The sequence below is a fragment of the Myiozetetes cayanensis genome, unplaced genomic scaffold (genome assembly GCF_022539395.1).
Source record: "Myiozetetes cayanensis isolate MyiCay16 unplaced genomic scaffold, myiCay2020 scf12, whole genome shotgun sequence".
Taxonomy (NCBI): Eukaryota; Metazoa; Chordata; class Aves; order Passeriformes; family Tyrannidae; genus Myiozetetes; species Myiozetetes cayanensis.
In genome coordinates, this window is record NW_026086826.1 from 27,615,497 (window position 1) to 27,638,867 (window position 23,371).

Sequence of the window (23,371 nt, forward strand, 5' to 3'; positions counted from 1 at the left end):
GGTTATATAAACAAGCAGGGAAAATGGGAGAGGATAAGAGAAAGTGTCTCACTGAACAGAGAAATGCACGTGAAGAGATTTACTAATTGAGTGCTGCACAAGTAAATGTCAGATCTTTCTTAGCAATAGGCATGAAGAAGTCCAGAATATAGATTAAGGAATAAACTCAGTGAGCATGTGAGATCACACCTTCTGGTTTCTGCCTGGAACTGATAGAATCTGAATGAATGACTGCCTTTCCTGAAAACTTTTTTAGTATTTAATGCTTGAAAGAAAAGTTTAGGTGTTTAGTTCATGAGGCTGGTTCGAAGATTTATACAGTATGAAGCAAGCTATTCCTGTGATTTAACTGAACTGTGGTTGATTTGGGCAGTTCTCATGTTTTTGGCTTTTGGTTTCAAGTGACCATTTTCCAGTTATAAGAGCCAGACCTTCTAAATTGAACTGAATTATTACAGAATATGGCCCAGTGAACTTTGAGTAGGAGCTTAGATTTTGGTGGTGCTTTAAAACAGGGAAGGGAGAGTTGTATTTGGAGTAGTTTAATTTATTTACACTTTCAGAATCAATACTTACACAACTTGTGGTTCTGATGGAAGGAAAGGAACCCAGAATGTTTACTGACTGCTAGCAAAACTCTTCTGTTACCTTATTGCATGGGGACTTGTACGTTATTTTTTGCTGTGACTCCCTGAAGGTATGGTGGGGAAAAAGAGTAAAACCTCTTTTTTCTTTTTTTTCCCCTCAAACCTTGTTGTCATTTGTGACAAATCTGAAGCAAAGAAGTCACAGGACTGAGTGTGTGGGTGCTTCTGAGCACAAATATCTTTTAAGGATACTAAATCTCAAAAAAAAAAACCCAAACCAAAACTGACTTACAGAGCAATTTAAAAACATTTTTCTATACTAGTTTTGCTTATTTCACTCACAGTTGTCACAGGGATGGGGAGGAAGAAAATAATCCCAGAATAGTAGTAGTCTGACATCCTAATCTCTTCACTTGTCCTGTCATCACTGCCTTTAATGGATTCTGTGTGCTCCTATGCCTTGATCCTTTTTGGGTGTTATTTTCACAGTCCTTTAATTAATAAATATTTTGGTAGGTTGTGAAAATAAGCCTTGGAATGCTGGGATAGAATTAGAGCTGCATTAATGCTGGAATATAGGATTGGGTTTTTTTTCCTTTTGTGCTTCTCTTATCTTTCCATGTCCAGTTTTTGGTCCTTTTGGGTGAAAATATTAAACTGATGGTTGAGGTAAATGACCTGTTGTGGCAAGACTGCAAAGGGATGTTTTAGCTTTATCAGTGATTTCATTGTTGTCTTCCCCTTTGGAGAAATCTTCAGCAGTGATCTCTACATAAACACAAATATTAATTTTGAAGCAGGTGGTTTGGTTTTTTTTTATATAAATACTTCATGCTTTAGTATGTTAATCATGAAGTAGATGCTAATGATCTTCCAGGGTAGCAGATGAGTCTGTGAGGAACATGTATTCCAAAATCTATTTCAGGTGCAGTAGCCAAAGAAAAAGAAAAGCATTTTGTCTTATTAGTGATGCACAAATAAGGACTGTTACAACTTCTGCCTTCAAGTAAAAGACTGTAGTGAGTGGAACAAAACCTTAAAACTTGTGAGGCAAAGTAAAACTACCATTTTTTTCAACTGCCTTAAGCTATTTTTCTCTTTTTAACCTCTAAATGGGAGCTGTTTCAGTGCTAGGTGTGGGTTTCTGTGTATAAAAGGAGTGTTTTTCTCTTACCATCCGCTTCCCTATTTACTGTGTTACAGGAATCCCATGCTGCCCAATTGCAGATCCTTATGGAATTCCTCAAAGTTGCCAGGAGAAACAAACGAGAGGTAACTTATTTTGTGCTTCAGTGGGTGAGGTGGTGTCTGCTGCTCTCTCCCAGGGCATTTCTATTGAAGTGATGTGTTAGCCTGCCATTATCTCTGCAAAGAAAAACTTGAGGCGTGTTTGGGGAAATCTCAGGCAGAGGACACGTGGGTAGGAAGGAAAATTAATCTCTTTTCGTGTGACAGCTTCAGTTTTTAATCACTTGCCTTTTTGTCTCACACTGGTGAAGAATGTGGGGAGACAGCGATTCCTTGGTGTAAATTTACGTGAAGTTCTTGAAACAAGGTTTTTAGGTTTAATTTTTTTGAGGTTTTTTTCTGGGTAAATGGAAAAAGGGAAGGAGTGAAATTGTTGTCAAGTCTTTTCCTTTAGTGCATCAAATGCCATGACTAATGTGGTGATGTAAAAGAATGAATATTCCATGCTTTTTCCTCATTTGTCCTGAAACGAGTGTCTCAAGAAATACTAGAGGGCTTTATAATCACATAGACAGTCTTTCATGGTTTGGGACTTATCTTTCATAATGTCATGCAATATGTAAACTATAATACCAGAAATATCCCAGAAACCTAGAAAAATGATCATGAAAACAGCAGAAGGACAAGCTCCCTTGGAGGCCGTGGTTTCCAGAAAAGATGTGAAGAACATAAGACCCAACAGTGTGACTGTTTTAAGGTCAGACTTGAAACCAGGTAAAGGTGGTGGGTGTAAGAAGCCTTGTCCAGAATGGATTGAGAGTCTGGTTATGGAATGATTCCAAAGCAAGCTATAAGGAGTCTGTGTACCAACAGATGTTCATGGTCAAAAACAGCAAGGGTGGTGGAAAGTCCAAAGAAGGGCAACGGAGCACAAGTCTGATGAGGAGCAGCTGAGGTAGCTGGGAGTGTTTAGCCTGGAGAGGAGGAGGCTTGGAGGGACCTCATTGCTCTCTACAACTCCCTGACAGGAGGTTGTAGCCAGGTAGGAGTCAGGTTGAGGTGTCTGCCACATCTCAAGTGAAAGGACGAGAGGAAATGGCCTTAAATTGTGCCAGGGGAGGTTCACAGTAGACATCAGAAAAAATTTTCTGCTCTGAAAGATTGATCAGGCATTGGAATAAATTGCCCAGAGAGGTGATGGAGTCACAGTCTCTGAAAGTGTCCAAGAGGCATCTGGATGTGGCACTTGAGGATATTGTTTAGGGGTGGTTATGGTGGTGCTGGGTTGGTGGTTGGATGGGATGATCTCAAAGGTCTCTTTGAACCTTGATTCTGTGACTTGCGCCTGGGAAACCTTCCCCATCTTATCTGCATCTGCTTTTGGCTTTAGTAATAATGTACAAGGATACCATCTCCTTTTAAAGCTGAAGAAACTTAAATTTGGCTGCAGATCCTCTGTATACAGCCTTTGGAACATCCTGAAACCAGTTGGGATTTATAGCTGATTTCAGATCGTCTCTGTCCCTGCTTATGTGTTCCCTCTGCTGCCAAGGCTTGCTCTGATGTTATTTCTTACCCCCCTTTGTATTCCTACATGAAATGCAGACTGTCACATCTCAAAAGACTTCTGTGCAGGCCTGTCACTTCTGTCCTTGCCATGGTGCTTAGTGCCCGGCCTCGCCACTTGTTTTGAGGGAAATGAAGACTTGTCAGACTTGCTGCTAGCAGTCTTTCTTTTCACTTGGTAAGTGAAAAGAAAGATAAAAACCAGTGGGAAGATGCATGGAAAACACAGACCAGTCAGTAGGATAGTTTTACATACCAAAATCTGTCTCGGGCAGTTGTTTTATTGTTTTACCCATAGAGTAAATGAAGCCAGTTGATAGCTTTCTTTTTGGGAAGTATCCAGGTCCTCCCTGTAGCTGGTGGAGTCTGTGGCAAGTACTCCTTTCTGGAGGGAGTTTTTTGGAGATAATAGAGGAGTTACTATTTGGGTTATGCCAGTGGTGATGTATCCAGACCACAGAAAGCCTGAGAAGGTAGTTTGGAAGGTGAGAAGAAGGGGGAATTAAGTGACCTCATTAATGCAACAAAGCAGAGAGAGGTTATCAAAGCCTCTAAGTTCACTGTAGTTTGTTTTGATGCAGTAAGAGGTGACTGTTTAAGAAATGAGGATGGAACTCAAGGAGCATGTGGGGACTCTGGAACACTTCAGCATGTTGCAGGTTGTGAGTCGTACAAGCAGCCTTTACTATGGGGAGGAACAGGACCTTTTCCCCTCTCATAATTCAAGCCTCAGTCATCTTTACTAAAGATGACTGCAGAATAATTGCACTTTCAGCAAGCCATAGCTGTAATGATAAGTTCTTAATAAATAAAAAAGATTCTAGGTATTACGTATAGTGCTCATTTCTAATTTTTAGCTTAAATGTTTAAAGGAACATTGGTAACTTTGCTTCCCAAAATGCCTCTTGGAATATTATTTATTGCAAAGATTTTATTAACAGGTTTTATTTACTACATACTGCAAGTTCTTACATAGGAACTTGGGTACTTTGTAAGTTAATGCAGATATTGCCTTAGAGCTAGTGTACCTGTATAATATATCAGAGCATGTTCAGAGCAGATGATTAACCACCTGTAACCCTCCTTGCTTACTTCACTCATAAGTTATGTATTTTTTTTCTCCTGCATTCATGAAATGGTGAGTTCTGAGCATATTGGAGGGGGTTTATATCTAGAAGAAAACTATCTTTATAGACTTGTACTTTAAAATTCAGAATGTTGTTGTAGTCAAGTATTTTGACAAATGCCTCTTTGTCCCACTTTCATAATTTCTCTAGAAGATAAATGTGAGGTTCAGCACCTGCAGGACTTTCTATTAGAAATCCTGTTTTGATCTGTTCATAACTTTCCAAAACATTGATCTTTCAAGCTGAAATTTACTGCATGGTTTTTTGCACAAAGGTGTTTGCAAGCCTTTGCTTTCTTTGTAAGTTTATATATTATATTTTGTTTTTGTTTTTACCTAGGGCAATGTGGCAAAAAACCCCAAATCCTTGGCAGTAGTAATAGAAAAAAAATGTCTTGCTTTGAGAAAGATTGAAAACAAATGACTAAAGCTTGAAAATACTTTTTCGACAAAATAACAGATAGTTTTGGAGGGGAGAAATTTATTGAACATCCACAACAGTTGGTTGTCTCTAAGGGAAACTTAGCATGGCTGAGCGCCTTTCCATATGTGTGCACAGTTAATTGAACACACACTCTCCATTTTTTTGGATCCAAGAAGTCTGGAAGGTCAAGTTTAATAATGAAATATTGACTTTTGGGGTTTTTTTTATTCCTATTTTCCCAGGAAACCAAATGCAACGACCTGTGACTTTTTAAAATTCATGTTTTCATGACCGAGTTTTAACTGTGTTGTATAAATGCTTTTGCAGATTTAACTTTGTTAATTTTAAATGTTCTTTCATCTCTACCACTTTGTGAGAGAGCTGATTATATCAGTTAATTCTCCCCAGTTTTATATTCATCACTTTACAAAGAGGCCTCACTAATTGTCTTGTCAGGATTTGAATGTTAGCAAATGGAGTTAGACACCACCATATATATCATATAGATAATTTGTCCCAAAACATTGTTAGCTCAGCTACCTGATGGTATTTCTGTCAAGTAGCACCATTGCTTACTGAAGGAGAACACTGAACTTAATGATGAGGATCACAAATCAAGTTCTACAACACACAGGTGCTATTCCCGGGGTGCATTCATGTTTCTCTTGGCAGCTGTCACTTCATTTTTACGTTCTGTGGGCTTTTGTTTTCTCATAATGTGACATTAAGTCTCTCACGTCTAACAAACAAGACCTCTTTCATGTCTGCTAATGCACAGGGACTGTTTTTTAGCCTGGTAAACATCCTGGGACAAAGAAATAATCCTGAAATGTCTCAGGTTTGTGGCACCGAGTGCCTGCTCAACATTTCAGCATTGTCGTTGTACCTTTCAGCCTCAAACTCATGTGTGTCTCCAGCTGTCTTCACTTACTCCACATTGTGAGCATGTTAAATACTAAAAATAAGACGAGTTATTAGTTATTGTGGGATAATTGCAGGGAATTATAAGCATGAATCCTCCAGGGATGTCATTACCTTGTGTTAATCACTCCACCTGTCAAGACTTGTGTTCTGCGCATACACACATGGATGAACTAATGAGTAAGCAAGAGGAGGTGACAGAAGCAGAAATCAGTCATGCTCTTATGTTGTCATATAGTCTTGATTACATTCCAGGACTGCTGAGGAGAATTTATAGCTATAGTAATCTCTTTCCTATCCGTTGCACTTAAATAAGTGGTATTTTAAATGTATTTGCATTTCTAAGCTACTGAATGAGAGACGTGAGCTCTGACTGCAGTGATAATAAGCCCAAGGATACAGTGAGTGTGTGAGCAGCAAGCTGGAGATTATCATATTGATATCAGCTGATTCTCCTTGCTGCAGCAGAGGGGTCTTGCAAAGAAGAAGGGGCAGCCCAGAACTGGGAGCTAAGTAGCACCTACAGTGGTGTATTAGACTCTTAAGGCAATTATTCTAATTGTTTAGGCAGCTTTGTTCCTTGCCCCAGATGTTTTTCTCTCGTGACACTTTGCTATCAGACCCTACCACTAAGCCTTCAAAGCGTAATCCCTGCAGACTGTAGGATTTAAATGAGGGAGAGGAAAATTGAAGATGTGAAACATATATTTTATCAGCCAGGCAATTCCTTCCTCCTACCCTTGGGATCCTGGGGAACTCTGTGTGTCAGACAACTCAACCACAGTGTTGTTCTCAAGCCTTCCCCAGTTATGAGGAAACACCATTTGGAGGAAGTATTGATCAGAGAGAAATATTCTCTGCAGATAAATGTGTTACAGATGGACTGTACACGTGTCTGAGAGGCTTGGATGCCACATTTCACTAATGGAAGTACCTTGTGGAGTCTCAGGTATTGTTGTCTTCATACCAAGAGAGACCCTGCATCTCTTTTGACTTGTGCAAAGACTTTGTAACAGTGAGGTGTTATGTCAAAATAAATGAGATTTGCAGTTAAATTTAAAGACTATAATTTCTCTAAAACCTGTAAAAGACCTCCATGCCATAGTTGTCCTGTATAACAGGTTCTGTATCCAAAGCAACGATGGAAAGAAAACACGGAGACAGACAAGACTTAGAGAACCTGATTTTACTGTTGTCACTGAGGTATCGAGAAATTAATTTCACTGGGTGCCTTTAGGAGGAGTTCAGTTGTTGATAATGAAGTTGACACTGAGGTTTCTTAGAGCAGTAGTTGGAAGAACAAGAATTAGGAAGTGTCCAGTATTGGATGGATGAAGCTATGGGATAAGATGAAAGGTTTATCTGAAAAGACTACCTGATTTATCCTTCTCATGTGGACAGGTGATACTTTTTACCCTGTCCTGGTTGGTGTAATGGCTTTTTATGTCTGGGAAAATGATGCTCCCTCTGGTAATAGTCTCATCTGTTTGGATCTGTGTGTATATTGTCATGACCGCATGGGGAGTGTGGATCAGAGCCTTGAAAGGTGTGTGATTGGACCATAATGCGACCTGTGAGCTTCCAAAAGTGCGAATCCAGGTGCTCTGTTTGCATCTCGTGAGCTCTGTTAAGCAGCTTGTTAGAGCAGTGTTCTGGCATTCATCATCATGGCTGGGCTTCGCGAACGAAGATTTGAGAGGAGTTCTACCCACGCTTGCTACAAGTTTGCTTGATGGCTAAAAAGGCCAGTGCCAGATAGACAAGTCCGACTGCAGAAGGCACAGCTGAAAGACTCCCCAGGTGACATTGACAAGATGTGATTCTTTCTGAGTTGTCTTTTCTCCTCGAGAGTGACCCTGCGTGTGTTCTCAAAAGCAGCAGCAGCGTTATAGATGGTGTGTCTCCAGGCCTCCCGATTGGAGGCCAGGGTAGACCAATGGTGATGATCAATATGGCCAAGGCTGAGGGATTGTTCCAGGCAGTCCTTGTATCTCCTCTTTGGGGCTCCTCTCTTGCGGCAGCCAGTGGCAAGTTCCCCATAGAGCACGATCTTAGGGAGGCGGCAGTCCTGCATCCTGGAGACGTGCCCTGCCCAGCTGTGTTCTCAGCAGCATGGCCTCAATGCTCGTGACTGCTGCCTGTTCAAGGACAGATGTGTTGGTCACATAGTCAGTCCAGTGGATGTTTAGGATTGTACGGAGGCAGCGCTGATGGAAGCATTCTAAGAGACGCAAGTGGTGCCGGTAAATGACCCATGATTCAGATCCATATAAAAGAGTAGACAGTACAATGGCTCTGTACACACTGATCTTTGTACTTATCTTCAGGTGTTTGTTTTGCCAAACTCTTTTACAGAGTTTACCAAAAGCTCTGTATGCCTTTGCTAACCTGTTGTCTATTTCTGCATCAATCTTACCGTCTGAGGAAATGATGCTTCCCAGGTAATTAAACTGCTGGACTGATTTGAGCTCTGATTCACCAATGGTGATATGGGGATGCTGGGAGACTTCCTGAGGTGCAGGCTGATATAAAACTTCTGTTTTCTTCAAACTGACTTCCAGTCCAAAAAGCTCAGCAGCCTCTGCAAAGCAGGATGTTAAACGCTGCAGAGCTACTTCTGTGGTGTTCCTGGCATTATTTCTGCAGGAAATAACTTTGGCTGTTCTTTGCTTGTGCCTTTTCTAGAATGGCAAGGACAGTGGGTCAAGAGTGTGTGGCTCCTTGTGCGTTTTTCTAGCCTGTCTCTGTGGCATTGGGAGGCTCTGCTGAGCTTTTAGGCTTTTGCAAACACTTAGAACTGGCACCAGGAGACCCAGTCAAGACTACTCGTTGTCTGTGCTGTACAAACACGAAGGAGGAAGTCGCTGCCTCCCGAGGGGCCCTTGCTCCAGGAAAAACAGGAAGCTCAAGGATGAAACCTCAGCGCTGTGCCTAGCTGCACTTGTTAGTAGGCAAAAACAAACTCACCATGACCTGGGGTTTAACATTGTGTAAGTCCTTGGTAGCTTCTCAACTTAAACATCTGAAATCCCTTTTCCAGAGATCATAAGAAATAGAGGCTATTTTGAGGTCATAGCTTTTCTTTTGTGTGTATCTGCTTGTGTGTAACATGGGACCAGTGTGTTATACACCTTCTTATTTGAGTTCATTCAGTGGAGTTGAAATTACGAGGTTTAACCACTGAATTGAAACCTTCTCCTTGTCCACATCGGCCTTTTCAGTTTTGGGAAAGCATCTGTGTCTGAGAAGAGAGTTTATAGTATGTGCTTCTCTTTTAGCATTAATTTCAGTGATCATTCTAAGTGCTTTTGCTGACTTAATCCAAAGTTTGACAGGCATGAATCTGCCCATCACTGGGACAGGACTTGGCTTGCTTTCTGTGCCCAACATAGTGAAAATCAAATTAAGGGCCCTTAAATCTGGATATCCTGCAAGGACTATAATTCATTTAGCTTTCCTTAAATGTCCCTCAAAGGCTGGCAATTACAAATCAGTAGTCTCATTTTTCAAAGTTTAATTGGAACGAATGTGGACTGATTTAGGGTCTTTAAAAGATTAAAACGCTTGAGCCAGCACACCAAAAAAAAGGAAGGTCTCAGTGTGGGCATTATTAACTCATTTCATGCTGAAGGCATGAGAAGACTTCTCCTAAAACAAGCATGAAATACACTTGCCTGCTTTTTAGACTTGCTACTGTCAGGTAAGTTTACAGTAGGTTGTGACTAGAAGGAAGAACTGGTAAATAAAGGCCCAGATCTCTTGCTCTTGGCCATATGCAATAGTTAATAAAAGCTGGCCAATAAAGGTCTCTGCTCTTGTTCCTATAAAAAGTCTCCTGTTTATGTGATGGCAACAAGCATCAATTATTTTTCAGATGTCCAGTTTGGCTCTGAACCAGTACTTTGTAGAATAGCTGTTTTCCTCACTGTAATTTTGGAACTTGTAAGCGGTTTTGTAACTTCTTTTTAAATGGGATTTATGAAGGTGGGGATATTTGCTGATGGTATTTGCTAGAGCCGAGTTCAGGCAGGACCCGTGCTGTGCAAGTGTCACTTAACTTTACCACTAATCTTGGAGCTATAGCACCACCTGCTATTCTTGCTGTAGGTTTCACAAGTGAAAATGGAATTATCTGTTATGGTGTAGTGGTTTGTAAATTATCTGTGGCAGTGTAGTTCTAAACCATTAAACTTCTGCTGTCTGTGCCTCAAATTAAACATAAACTGAAACCTTCAGAGTGGAGAGAGATTAGGATACGTTTATAGTATCATCTCATTCCAAGGAAGAAGAAGCCATGTTAGAAATAGATGTGGAGCCAGCAGTCCTTTCTTGTCCTGTGTTAAGGGACAGAAGCTTTGGTTAGTGTTTAAAAGGAAAATTGAAATGGTGGATTATCTAATACAGAGCATACATGTATTTGGAATGCTGTACAATAAGAGGGGTTTAAGTTGTGGTTTTTGTTTAAGCAAAACCTTCTGGCACTTAAAGGATCAAGGTTAAGCACTTTGGTGAATAAGTCTTTGGGAGTAGCTTGCCAGATGTCATACTTAGGGTAATATGTCTTGCTATATTCATACCTGTATTTGAACAATCTGATATTCTCTAGTAAAGTTGAAATGACAAAAATTTGTTTTGCCTTTGGAGAATGTGTTGTGCTTAAGCTTTCAGTGGACTTCTCAACTTGGCAACAGCTTCTGCTCACAGGCTACATTGCCAGTTGCTAAATTTTTACTGGGATCTGAGTCAGGTGAACTTCCAGTTCTCCGTGTATTTATTTAGACTTGTGCTGAGTTGTGTTTATGACCAAACCTGGAGCTCTCACCCAGAGAAGTGTGTGTGTGTTTGGGCCTTGCAAGGCTGGGTTGGGGCTCTCAGGGTTTGGGTGGGACATGTCTGCTGAATGAGGGTGGGAATTGGAGCTGGAAAGTGGATGATGTCCTTGCTGAGGTGTTAACCATTGTCAAGTCTGTGGCTTCACAGTTGTTGGAGGTGAGTGAAGCCAGGTTGACTGACTGTAAAGTAATTGAAAAACCTGGAAAATATTAAATGTGACATAAAGAAGGGAAAAGGGCTGCTGAGAGGGGAAGCCTCCTTCTGACCCTTTCAGAGATAACCCTAAAATTGACTGGGGTTTATGGTGTAATCCAAGGTAAGCATCATACCTTTGAAAGAAATGCCATGTGGTGCTTGATTGGTGCCAGGAACAAATCTTGCTCCTAGTCATAATAGGTTTTTTCCAATTCCAAAATTTTTTTATCATTAATTTTAAATTGGCAAATGACAGGTTAACTGCTAGCATGAAAAATACTCTTAAAACCTTTTAGCAAAAGATTTTCTTTTTTGTTGAAGGGTGAAGTGATGACTATAGCTATCTTTCATGGTGTTTTTTTCTTATTGTGACAGGACAAGGAAGAATGGTTTTGAACTGAATTGAGGGTGGGTTTAGATAATATATTAGGAAGAAATTCTTCCCTGTGAGGATGGGGAGGCCCTGGCACAGGTTGCCCAGAGAAGCTGTGGCTGCCCCATCCCTGAAAGTGTCCAAGGCCAGGTTGGACAGGGCTTGGAGCAACCTGGAATAGTGGAAGGTGTTCCTGTCCATGGCCGGGGAGTGGAACCTGATGAACTTTAGGGTCTCTTCCAACCCAGACTATTCAAGGAGTCTCTCCTTGGTGTTTGTAAGCCCGTTATAGCTTTCATGAAAGATGTTAGAGGAGCATAATGGTATGACTATGAATAATGTGAGTCTCTTTGGGATTAATATCAAAGTAGCTCATGCTCTTGTTTTGCATTGTTTCACAATAACAGCTTTGTTTTGAATGTGGTTTGTGTGCACGCTTATGTTGATCTGGGCATTTGAGCCTCCTGCCTGGTGACTCTTGAACTGTGTACCACACTGGTTAAGATAGTTCAGGTTCCTCTGTGAAAAGATGGCAATTTATCTTGTTGGTGGTGCAGTGCAGATTGATTTAGACTTCTCCCGTTCTCTTATCCACAGCAATTGGAGCAGATCCAGAAGGAGCTAAGTGTTCTGGAAGAAGATATTAAGCGAGTAGAGGTGAGGCGCCCAGACATTGTTCCGACTCTGGCAATTTTTCATTTTCATCAAGCTGTCTGCCTTGCTGTGGGGCTGCTGGGTTAAATTTATGGCATTCGAGTCAGTAATGGGAAAATGAACAGATGATGCTCTTTCTTTAATTCGTTCATTTAGTTGATGTGTGGAGGCTGCAGGTTGGTAGCTTTATATAATCGTTTCATTCTGTTTCTTTGTGTTGATAAGTGAGTATTTTCGAGTAGTTGCTCAAAATCAACAGGCAGTGTATTGATCAGAACCTGTGATTTTTGTACGTTGCAGTGATCTGGCTGTTTGCACAGGTTGTTTAAATCTTAGCAGCATGTTACCCTTAAAATGGAGAGGGGTTTGGGGGGTGCACAAGAGTCGTAATGCAGAGATTGAGTTAGGAGCAGAACCAAGTCCTGCTGCATGTCAGAGCAGATTCCTGCTAAATCCTGATATAATTCACTTAAATCCTTAATGATGAGGATCTCCTGATTTTTGCTCCAAATTATACTCCATATATTTGTAAACCCATCAGTGCAATCCTTCTGTCCTTATTGAGCCCTCAGCTTCCTCTTTGGTCCTTTGCTATAATCATTCTAGTGTTTAATCTTGGAGTAGGAAGCTGATGTTTCAGGAGTACATCAGACTGCCACCTCTCAAAATAGCATTCTCTTAAAGCTTCTTGGGATTCAGTTTACAGGTCTGCTTCTCTCTTCTTGCTTATCTTGAGCAGTCAGCATGAGCTCCCAACCACTGCCCAAAAGCCTTTTAGGTTTCTTCACATGATTTATACGCATGCTGATGAATTAGCAAAATATAAATACGACTGCAGGAACTCCTCTTTATCTAACAGCTAATTGGAATTTTTTCAGCCCTCTTTTTCCTTAATGTTTCTCAGCTTTGGGAAAATAAATATACCTTGGCATGTTTTCTTGAGACGGGTAAAATACGTCTTGAGATTTAGGAGAAGCTATTCCTGAAAGCTGTGGGATCCCTCAAAGAATATCCAGCTACCTGTTTCTCTGCTCTTTAATCAGGCATTTCAGTGGGCTGCAGCTGGGGTACATTCCTGGTGCGTGGTGGTGACCTTGGCTCTGACCTCTAAAGCCTGGGATCTCTCTTGTCACAAATATCCTGCTTTCTGCCTAACAACTAATGGGCACCTAGTGGGAATTTGAAAGCACGAGTAATATTGTCCTGGGCACTCTTTGCCCCCCAAACTAATGAGCTGCTGCATCCTGCATAGCCCCCATTTCCCAAACAGATGAAAGATAGCCTCATACAGGGTACACAGTGGTGACTTAGTCTGGCAGGGACAAAGCCAATCTAATGTGCAAAGTTTCTCTCTTGTGCAGTTGTCCCAGAGAAGACTGATAGATCCTCTTTTAAGTCTGGGGCACCACCTTTGCCCTGCTGCCTCGTGGCTGTTCTTGCCATGACCCATATCCAACTTTACTTTCCAGTTGTGATGTTAAAGAAGTTTGCACATATCTCAAAAATGCACTCAGAGCTTGCTTGCTCTGCCATGTTTAAGGGAGGTGCTGGGTTTGAGGCAATTGGATGATAACCAAATCTATTGGGTTTTTGAAGTATAAACTCCAGAACTGCCCCTCTTGGGGCAGTAGGATTTTTGAAATCCAGTTGGAATCATAACTGAAAAGAAATTGAAGAAAATCAATGTTTTGTCACGTACAGTAAAGATTTTTTAGGTAAGAGTTGGATAAGTGTAGATACAATTGGTTATCTGCTTGGAAAACCAAAAGTACTGTGTGAACACCATGTATTAGACATACTCTTCAAGTTTTGCCAGCTTTGCTGTAACGTGGCTTTCTGTTTCAGGAGATGAGTGGCTTGTACTCCCCAGTCAGTGAGGACAGCACGGTGCCACAGTTTGAGGCTCCCTCACCATCACACAGGTATGGAATTGTGCAACTTAGCTTGGATTTCAGGCTGTCCATATTGCACTGCACCTGCTGGTGCTCTGCATGCCCTGCCCAAAACACAAGCAGAACTCATTTGTGAGTGCCATACAGTATTATTCTGTTCTATTTCTGATTGATATCAACTTTATGTGGAAAAAAAAAATCCAAGTCTGCAGTTGGATGAAAAACATGCTCTAAACCAGATGCTGTGGAAAGCTGATGGCTTTAAATGTCATGTGGATTGGTAAACTTGAGTCATAAGCCTTTGCTATGGTATGGGATATTACTGTTATTTACATGCTACCTTTTCTGAACATTATGCAGTTCTGCCTGGCATATGAAAGGTCTTAATTTTGTATGATATTGGTGTCCTCTGGCTTCCCCACTCCAGTGTGAATAGCTAAAGGTCCAGGCTGGGGCTCAAAATTTAAAATATACAGCCTATTGATTCTGTTTATCTACTGTCTGCTTTGATTTAATGAAATGCCTTTCTAATAACATGGTTTCAATGTGGATTTTTGTCTGGAATATTGCATAGTCTGACTTCCTGATGACAAAATTGCAGATGCTTCTTGTGTCCAAGCTGCATGTGCCAGGGTTTGAAGTGCTGTACTTTATAGATGTGTCTTTTGGTAGTAAGAAAGCTCTGACTTTACTTATGTTATTAAGTGATCATCTCTCCTATCTCTTAAAAGTAGAGTTCTCTAAACTGACAACTTCTGTTATAAAATTGTACTGGTAGATTTTTTGCTATTAGCAGCTCTAAACCTAATAGCCCAGAAGTAAGGAAGGAAAAATGATCAGATTTCCTCCCTAAAAAATGATCCAGATTTCCTGTGGAGACTTAGATACAGTGCTCTGATGAGGAACCCGGCAATGTTGGCTGGGATTTCCTACCAAGGTGCTCTTTGTGGACACAGAGACCAGAATCTCTCATATTTCTATGAGGCTCTGGCTGGCCCTGAGGGAAGGGACAGGAATATGGCCAAGATGGATGGGAGCAGCATTTCTAATTCAGCTCTTCACTGCTTCTTTAATTCTTTTTGGGTACAGGTGTGTTTCTTGACATGGGTTATTGCTGTTTTGCCAAGAAGCAGTTTTGTGAAGCTGATGAGATTCTTGTCAGGTTCTACTAGTTTTCTGGTTGTTGGCTATTAAATAGATTGGTTTTGCTCCATGGTACTGATGCTTGAGGAAAACCTGAGCACTGATTGGGCTCAATTTGTTACATTTTGAAGGCCCTCAGGCCTTTAAACCTTTTTTTTTTTAACAAGAGATTGTACTTAGGAGTAGAAATGTATCTCTATTACTTGAGCCAAGCAAAGTAACAAGCTCCCAAAGAACTCCTTTATCTGTTCAAGGCTGGAATAACATTTTAAGCCCAAGAGTTTTAGTGACTATTTTAGTGATCCAAAATATTTTAGCGATTTTTGGATTGATGTGCTTCACTTGGGCTCTCCTGGGAGATGGCAGTGGGTTGGACCCGTGATGGGTGCAGAGGCCACAGGATTTTTCTTGGCCAATGTTTTCATGCCTTTCTGGTTCCATCTTGGCTGTGTGTTGAACTTTTGGGTTTTCCTTCTGGTACAACACACCAGGGGTTTGATATAATAGGATATTTAGTGGTTTTCTAAGAGATGTGGGGTTGCCTTTTTCTCTCAGCTTAAGAAGAACCCTTATCTGTTTCTCAATGACATTCCTGCTTTAAGAATTAGCCTTGAGTGGTTGAAGAGAAATCAGTATGTGAAGGAAGTGTCTGAACAGGCATCAGTTGTTGCCTGACTGCTGTAACTTCTGTCCCCGCCCTATCCTTGACCAATTTGTGTAATTCAAGTAATAGAATTGGTGTGAATTACCATAATTCAGATTCCAGGAAGGCCTACCACTTGAAATTAATCTTCTTTTCAACATTAAATGTGAGTTTTGAAGAACATCTCAAACTTTGCTCCTTGGAAAGAATGCTGCAGAACAGCTGATAGGAGCTTTGAACTATGCTGATTTTTTTTTCAGCTCTGTTAACTGAAATATTTAATCTCAAGAGTGCATTTTAGAGATGCCTTGAACCACTAAGAATGAAATACAAATATAGTTTGAGATGGATTCACTTCCATGTTAAAATGATATTAAACTTGCAGAGACTTTTTAACTTATCAGTGAATTAAAATGGTACATTTAAATTGAAATATAACTTGTTAACATGCTTAACACCCTGCTAATGAAATATAATTGTATAACACTTTACTAATATATCTTATAAATAGTACAAGGTTATCACAGACTGGTGCTGAGATGAAGAAAATTCCTTTAGCCTTTGAATTTAAAGTTCAAGAAAATAGAGTTCTTTGGAATTCAGTTTTATCTGGTCTCCAGTGAGTTGCCCTTATTCATCTGCTTCCCCTAAATCACAGGCTTGCTTCATTAATTTTCTGTTTCTTTTCATTGTTTGTAGCTTTTTTTCCCTCCCTGTTATTAACATCTTCCAAATGTGAAATTACTGTGCCTGCCCCCAGCTCCCCTCAGAAGTTCTGTAGCGGCAACCCGAGCCCAGCCACGGCTGCCGAGCACACCCTGGGCTGCGAGGAACACGTGTCTCCTCTTGTGCCTACACAGGGTGTGATGAAATATCAAATTGGGTAATAGCACAGCGCTTGTTTACAGCGTTGCAGATTGCTGGGCTTGTGTACTAATGGAGAACAAGAGGGGCAGAATGAGGGAGGAGAACAAATAGTTCTGTGTGGGGTTTTTCTGAACAGGCGCTCGTGCTATTTCTGCTGCCGGTAAATGGTGCAAGCAGGAGATGGGAATAAGCAACTTCCCTGTGACTGCTATTCAGCAGTAATAGCAATAACAAACCGTCACTAATAGGAGTTTCTGGGGGAAGATTCTGATCTGGAAACGAGTTGCTTGGTAACTCTGATTCAGTTATCGAAACCCTGATCCTCCTTCCCTTCCATTTGTTCTAATTACCCCCTCCCACCCCTCTAATGGGGTTTGTAGTCTGCAGGTTGCCATGTTTTTGTTGCTGTTGTTCCAAGTTTTTAAATGTCATGTTGGTCTAGCTGAATTTCCTAACGGAACCTAATGTTACAGCTTTTAAAAGAGAACTGAGAGGGCACTTCTGTAATTTTCTGATCACTTGCTTCCTGTTTTTTGAGAGGGAAAAACATTCAAGCATATCCCAGTTAACTCAGCTACAGGCACTGCACAGAAATTACTTTGAATTTGTATTCTGGTTAGGGGGATGACGTCTGCACTCTTGAAGGCTTTACATCACCAGACAACCTGCAGCAAAACGAGACCAGACACTATAAGTCTGTGTGTTTTGCTGTTAATTGCCACTGTACCTGTCTCGGAGTGAAGCATTTTTTCATCACTTTCCAGCCAAGTGTGTTATTCCTGCTGTTCCTGGCAGGATCTGCTGTACATGTTTCATTATTTCTTGTGGCCACATTCTAATTTAAAGTTCATTGTCTCCAGCCATGCCTCTGAAACAGCTTTGCTGTTTTCTCCCTTGCAGCAGCTTGCAGCAAATAATCATTTTTATCCCTTAGATTTTCTTGGTTTGCAGCTTTTGTCTTGCCTGGAACAGAATTCAGTCAGTCTCATCCTCCAAGTTAATTGTTAAGTCTCATTAGTGGCTATCCCTCATCTTCTCTTCCAGGGGAGCTTGAAAACATTCTGAGAAATATTTAAGCATTAGCACCCCTGTTTCATTCTTCTGGACTTACAGGTGCCCCAACTGACACTTCAACAAAACCATTTGGTTTATGACCAAAAATCTCAAGTCTGTGGATCAGTTCTGGCAGCAGTTACATGATCTTCAATAGGTACAGTCATCTTTGACAAAACCAGGACTTACAGCAGTGTTCTAGCAGCTTCTCAAAGAAACCTTCAGCTTTCCCAGGCAGTGCTAAAATCTGAGGTTACCTCGTAGGAAAGACTGAGAATAACCAACCAAGATAGTTTCTTTTCTGTGCAAGCCAAATGACATAGCAGAAGTGAGTTTCAGAGACTTTTTTAGAAACAAATCATGGTGATGTTCACAATTAATAAAATGCTGTTCTTGTTTACTAACCTTTGCTTGTCCTGAAAGTATTTGAAATTTGAGTGATAAAGGTGCTTTAATCTGGCTCTGGTGTCTTACTGTGGGAGCTGAATATTTAGCCTGTGTGTGGAGGAACACTGAACTACCTGCCTTTTTCTTGCATTTAGTAGACCCTTTTGCAGTTATGAAAGATTTCATTGAGTTTGCCTGCATTTGCTATGTTTTGAAAACAATTATTTAAGGTATGTTGTGTCATTATAGGTACTTTGTAGCTATGTATGGTGTAGCATTTTCCAATAATAGTAATCCTGGCTGTCAGTGGGTTTTTTGTTTGTTTTTCTCTTTTTCATTACTTGTCTCTGTTTTGTGTGTCTTTAAAGTTGCCTGGAATACTGGTCTCTGTCTTACACTGATTTCTCTAGCTTCCCTTCACAGTGCTGTTCAAATGCCATGGCATTAAACTGCTCTTTCTTTTTTTAAAGGAATGAAAACCAATAGTAACATGTTATTTTCAGAATGTCTTGTCCTGCATATTTCATGCAAAAGATACTTTTGCATTCTAGTCAGAAATTATTCGATTGCACTACACATAATTGTGTGTGACAGCATCCTGCTCTAGGAGAACTCTGTATTAAAAAATAATAATAATAATAAAAAAATCTTTCCCAAACCCCCCAAACAAAATATAACCTTTTGTTCCCTGTCTGTGAAATGGATTTCACAGGCAAACATGCTGCGGGGTGTCAAGGAGGGAATAGCAAACAGGTTAAAAATGGTAAAGGATGGCTATACAGCGATTTTAAGCAGACCATTTCTTTTGTTTTTGCAGCAGTATTATTGACTCCACAGAGTACAGCCAGCCCCCAGGCTTCAGTGGCAGCTCTCAGGTAAGATAATCCACGGGTCTGTACAGGCACAGGGGGGTGAGAGAGTGAATGTAGAGGTTGGGCACTTGAGCTGCACCTTCATCCACCTCCAGGGTACCAGTCTTGGAAATGCTTTAACTGGTTATATGGGCAACTGCAGCTGTAGGGATGACTGGGAGAAAGACACCTGGTGTCATATATTTACACATCTACCTTTTTCCTTAAGCTGACTCTTCCATAGAAAAGGGGATGTTTTTTTTGCTCTTTGTCTCCCAAGTGGGCAGCATTTAGGAAGGGAGGTAAATCCCTGACCCTTTGCATTGGCTGAAATAACTGTGGATCAAGCTTGACTTTGAAAACAAGAAACACTCCAAACATGCAGCTGTTCTGTAGTTTGTCCTCGTCAGGGCCTTACAAACTGTATTATAAATACACACAGAGGGTAAAAAGTTGCATCTACAATGGAGCTGTTTGGCAGGCAGCCTCCAAGCTGTCTGATCCGCAGGGCCTCCCGAATTCCAAACAGCACTGCTGTAGTGCTGCAGCTCAGAGGGATTCAGCTGGGCTGGGAAGGTGACACTGATACCCAGCTCACAGCTCCAGAAACATTAAACAGTTTTGATTTGGACAGATGGAGTGTTGGTCACATTCCAGCTGTGCCTTGGGTGCTCTCTGGTGGTGGTGGCGGGTCCCTGGAACACCCCAGCATCTGACTGGTAAACAACAAGTAGAAGTGCTGTTGGATCTTATTTGATGTAAAGAAAAAACCCCTGAATTTGGGGCTGATGAGCATATACATGTGCATGCAGGTTTCTGTGTTTGCAGCTCTATAACTAAGTGGTAATTAGAAAATCCCATCTATTATTCTGGGGGGAAAAGCTCGTTCCTGCTACTGTGGTCTTGGGAGGATTTTGCTTGAACAAAGAGTTGTAGTTCTGCCTCACTTCAGAGGGCAGGTGCAATGTGGATTTTATGTTCAGGACTCTGATGTGCTACGGTGTGTTTGTTCTCCACTGACACTACTTGTCTCAGTACTTCCTATTTCAAATACAAAATTAATAGCATAGCTATCCTGCTGGTGAGCTCCCAAAACAAACAACCTAGACTTTTTAGTCATTCTGTATGACAGCCTTATTTGTATGAGAATAATCTTTTCTGTCCTCAAATGCAATTTCTTGTCCTCAAGAGTGCAAGATCTGTCCTCTCTAGTACAAATTTTCAAATTAAACTTTAATATATGTTTGGATGGGGAGCTGAAAGACAACTCTTGAAGTTTAAACACTTCATTCAAAGGTAGTCTAATTTCAGCAAGACTTTACCATAAAAATGATTTTAAAAATATAAACTAAATTGTGCTTTTTTTCCCTAATTGTCAGTCATGGCAAAAATTATAGACTGGGCACTGCTGGCAGTGAGAACTATCTAGGATGGACAGCACAGCCTTCTTTCTCAATATAATTACTTTGTGCATTGCTCAAAAACGTGTTCTTAGGGAAGAATTTATATACTACAAAGCTCCAGGACAGTTTTCTTCCAGAAGCTGAGCTTCAGAAGTAAAGAAGTGGACAAGTCATGTAGGCCCCGGGGAACTCTGCAGGTAGTATTTAATGTCAGTCTTTTTTCCTGCTAGAAATAAGGAGCCTGTGTACAGCTATGAAGCTTTTTCACAGTTAGAGGGCTCTTTAGAGCACTGGTGGAGTTCAGACAGTAAAATCCCTCTCGATAAGAGCTATCCAAACTATTGTCCTCCACTAGGACAACTATAGTAGTTTTATCCACTGAATAAAAATTGCCTATCTTTTCTCTCTTCCCTTATTTTTCCTCCTGTTGCCTGACATTGCTTAGCAAGTAGCTGGGGAGGCAGACTTGATAGAAAGTGAATATGTATTTCTGGTAAAACATGAGCAGATTGAAAGGCTTAGCCAGGGATGGTCTGATGACAATGGGTTAATGCAGGTTTATTCTGTCACCATGTGCCAACCGGAGACCTGCTCTAAGGGGATCTTTGGAGACCCAGCAGGAAATGGCACAGCAGGCAAACACTTACCATGATTGATTCCATCTCAGTGTGGACTGGGCTTATCTGGCAGATCAGGTTTATGTCGCTCATCATGGCACAGGCAGCTTGCCTTGAGACTGAAGTGGTTGTTCTTTGCTTGAAGTTGTCTTGAGCCCAAATCACTCCTCATGTGCTGAGAGGGGCTGGAGCCACTGCAGACTGGTGCACAAAAATCACAGGAAGATGGTATAGTAGTGTTCTATTAGGTGTTTCTTAAAGCTGTAAAATGTTAGAAAATTGTACTTAAAAGGTGTTGATGTTGGAGCACTTCCCAATGTTGTGTGCTGGGGCTGGAGTTGCTTTTGAGATGAAACACAGTGTGTGGTCTCAGGTGGGAAGTGCTGTTGGGAGGTTTCTCTGCTTGGGACTTGCTCTTTCCCTAAAGTGTTAGATTACTGCTCATACAGGTGCAAGCAAAAATGTGAGTGTGCTGTAAATTTGGTTTGCTGGATGGCTGTAATGAGGACAGCCTGTTCTCCTGCATGGATTGAGGGGGAGTTGTATGTGGAATGGGTTTTAGTGCCATTGAGTGGCGTTACAGGCATTGTATGTACTCAGGGATGTTGTTCATCGGGGAGCTTGGTGCTTCTTAAATCTAAAATTTAGCTCTGAGGATGTGATATGCCACACTTCTTAAATAGAAACTAAAGCAAGGGGCTCTTTGTGTTTCTTGTGTAGTAGAGGAATTAATTCCTCTTCCTTGCTTGTGATTCAAATGGTAAGTACTGCATTTCCTGGTTTTGCTTCAGGAGGAAAGTTTGCTTATGTAGTTTAAATCCTTTGCTTCTGCCTCTCACTATTACTGCTTGGGTAGGTTGGGAAATGTCTTTAATGAAGAGTTTCATGGGCTTCTTTTCCATTAACCTTTGAACTTCATGCCATCTTCTTCTTCTCTCTGTTTGCTTAGCTTTACAGAGAGTTACTGAGTTGCTTCAAAGGAAGTAATTCAGTAAGTAACTCATTAAAATAAACACCTCCTCTTTCAGTGAGCTGTCTGCCAGGGATCTGGGGAGTATTTGTTGTACAGTCTGTTTGACTTGTGAAGCTGGAAGATGGCCTCTGCTGTCCATCGCTAGAAATGCAAGACAGGTCTCCCCAGGGGTTGGGGCTGCCTCTCCTGTGTGTGAGGCTAAATTTTGCAAAGGTTCAGGAAACAGAAACTGTCTAAAAGCAGCTTTTTTTGGTTAAGTTAAAGGGTGCATCATAGAACCCTAAGACTAACTGCTGACAGTGGCAAGGTTCTTCATTTGTCATTTTATGCTTCTAACCCATCACATATATTGTGTAATTGTTTATAATTGGGTAAAATCTGTTGAAATGGAACCCAGGCCCGGCTCTCCCTTTCTCAAGTGTTCTCCCTTCTCCTCTCAGACCAAAAAGCAGCCGTGGTATAACAGCACGCTCGCCTCGCGACGCAAGCGCCTCACAGCTCATTTTGAGGACCTAGAGCAGTGCTATTTTTCCACCAGGATGACTCGTGTCTCAGGTGAGTTCCTCCTGTGTGCTGGCCCACTTTTGACATCGGTTACCTCTTGCAGTGCCCAGTTCTCAGAAGAACCTTGCTTTTGAGGGACCAGCCTCCTTGCATGGGAGTGTGGCCGTACATATTTATGTGCTACTCAAATCATCCCGTTTTGCTTTTCTTGACTGATCTTTTGGAGTTGCTAAATTTGGAAAACTTAATCCTGTCAGTTTGGAGGGGCACATGTATTGCTTTTGTAATCCTGTACCGTGAAGGGCAAAACCCACAATAAACAATTTCTCTGGTGCTCGTTCTGAAGATGCAAATGCCTGAAAGCAGTGGTTGGGTTGTCTTTCCTCTAGATGTAGTATAAAGCCAGTGGTTAAAAACAGTGCTATTGAAATGCTACAGAGGTATAAACATAAATTGATAAATTCTCCTGTATTTAGCATGCAATAGGACACTTGGAGGTTATCCTTTATGTTGTCTCGATTGAGTCTTGGTTAACAAATGGTTTGAAGTATAGAATCTGAGTGTGCAGCAGGGCTGTTGTCCCATGGGGCACACCTTAGATTTAAGGCTTGTTTTGTAGAATTAGCAGCTGTTTTTAAAATTGCCTAGATTGCCTCATTCATAATTGAGTAGCAGTGTGACAGCAGCAAGAGTAATTGTTACCCACTGGATGGATGGTTCTTAATTACATGACAAGATTTGGAAGATTTTAAGAAATGAGAGGGTCAGATGAATATGTCTTGAGGGCGAGGAGGGTTGTTCTGCAGCCCCTCTGGGGAAGAAACCAGCTTGGGGAAGAAAGTTTCAGGCAATGGACTGTGGCAGCCAAGAGATTTGCAGAACCAGGCTGTGAGCTGCAGCCCATATCAAGTGTGACAGACTGCAAGGAGAGAGAGCAGCCAGCCCTCAGGGGCTGGGAGAAACCTCTTAGGAGCATTAAGGACCCAGGAAGAGGTTGCTGCAGCAGGATATCTTTATGTATAACCTTGGAAGGCAGGGACCACCCTCTGGGGGCACAGATCAGCAGGAGAGCTGGGGTAGAAACCCCTGCATTTTTCCTCTCCATGAATTTAGTTTAAGCTTTAGTCACGTTAAAACAAACAAACAAATAAATAAATAATGTTAAAAATTA

The 23,371-nt window shown here is 41.2% G+C and overlaps 1 protein-coding gene across 1 annotated transcript in view; it reads left to right on the forward strand.

Annotated features, from left to right (window-relative positions):
• The window catches only part of COP1 (COP1 E3 ubiquitin ligase), a 123,942-nt gene that overhangs the window by 12,488 nt on the left and 88,083 nt on the right, over positions 1-23,371 (forward strand). The window contains 5 exon segments of the mRNA XM_050307148.1: positions 1,791-1,859; positions 11,811-11,870; positions 13,713-13,789; positions 18,670-18,727; positions 22,137-22,251. Of these exon segments, the coding sequence (XP_050163105.1) occupies positions 1,791-1,859; positions 11,811-11,870; positions 13,713-13,789; positions 18,670-18,727; positions 22,137-22,251 (379 nt within the window).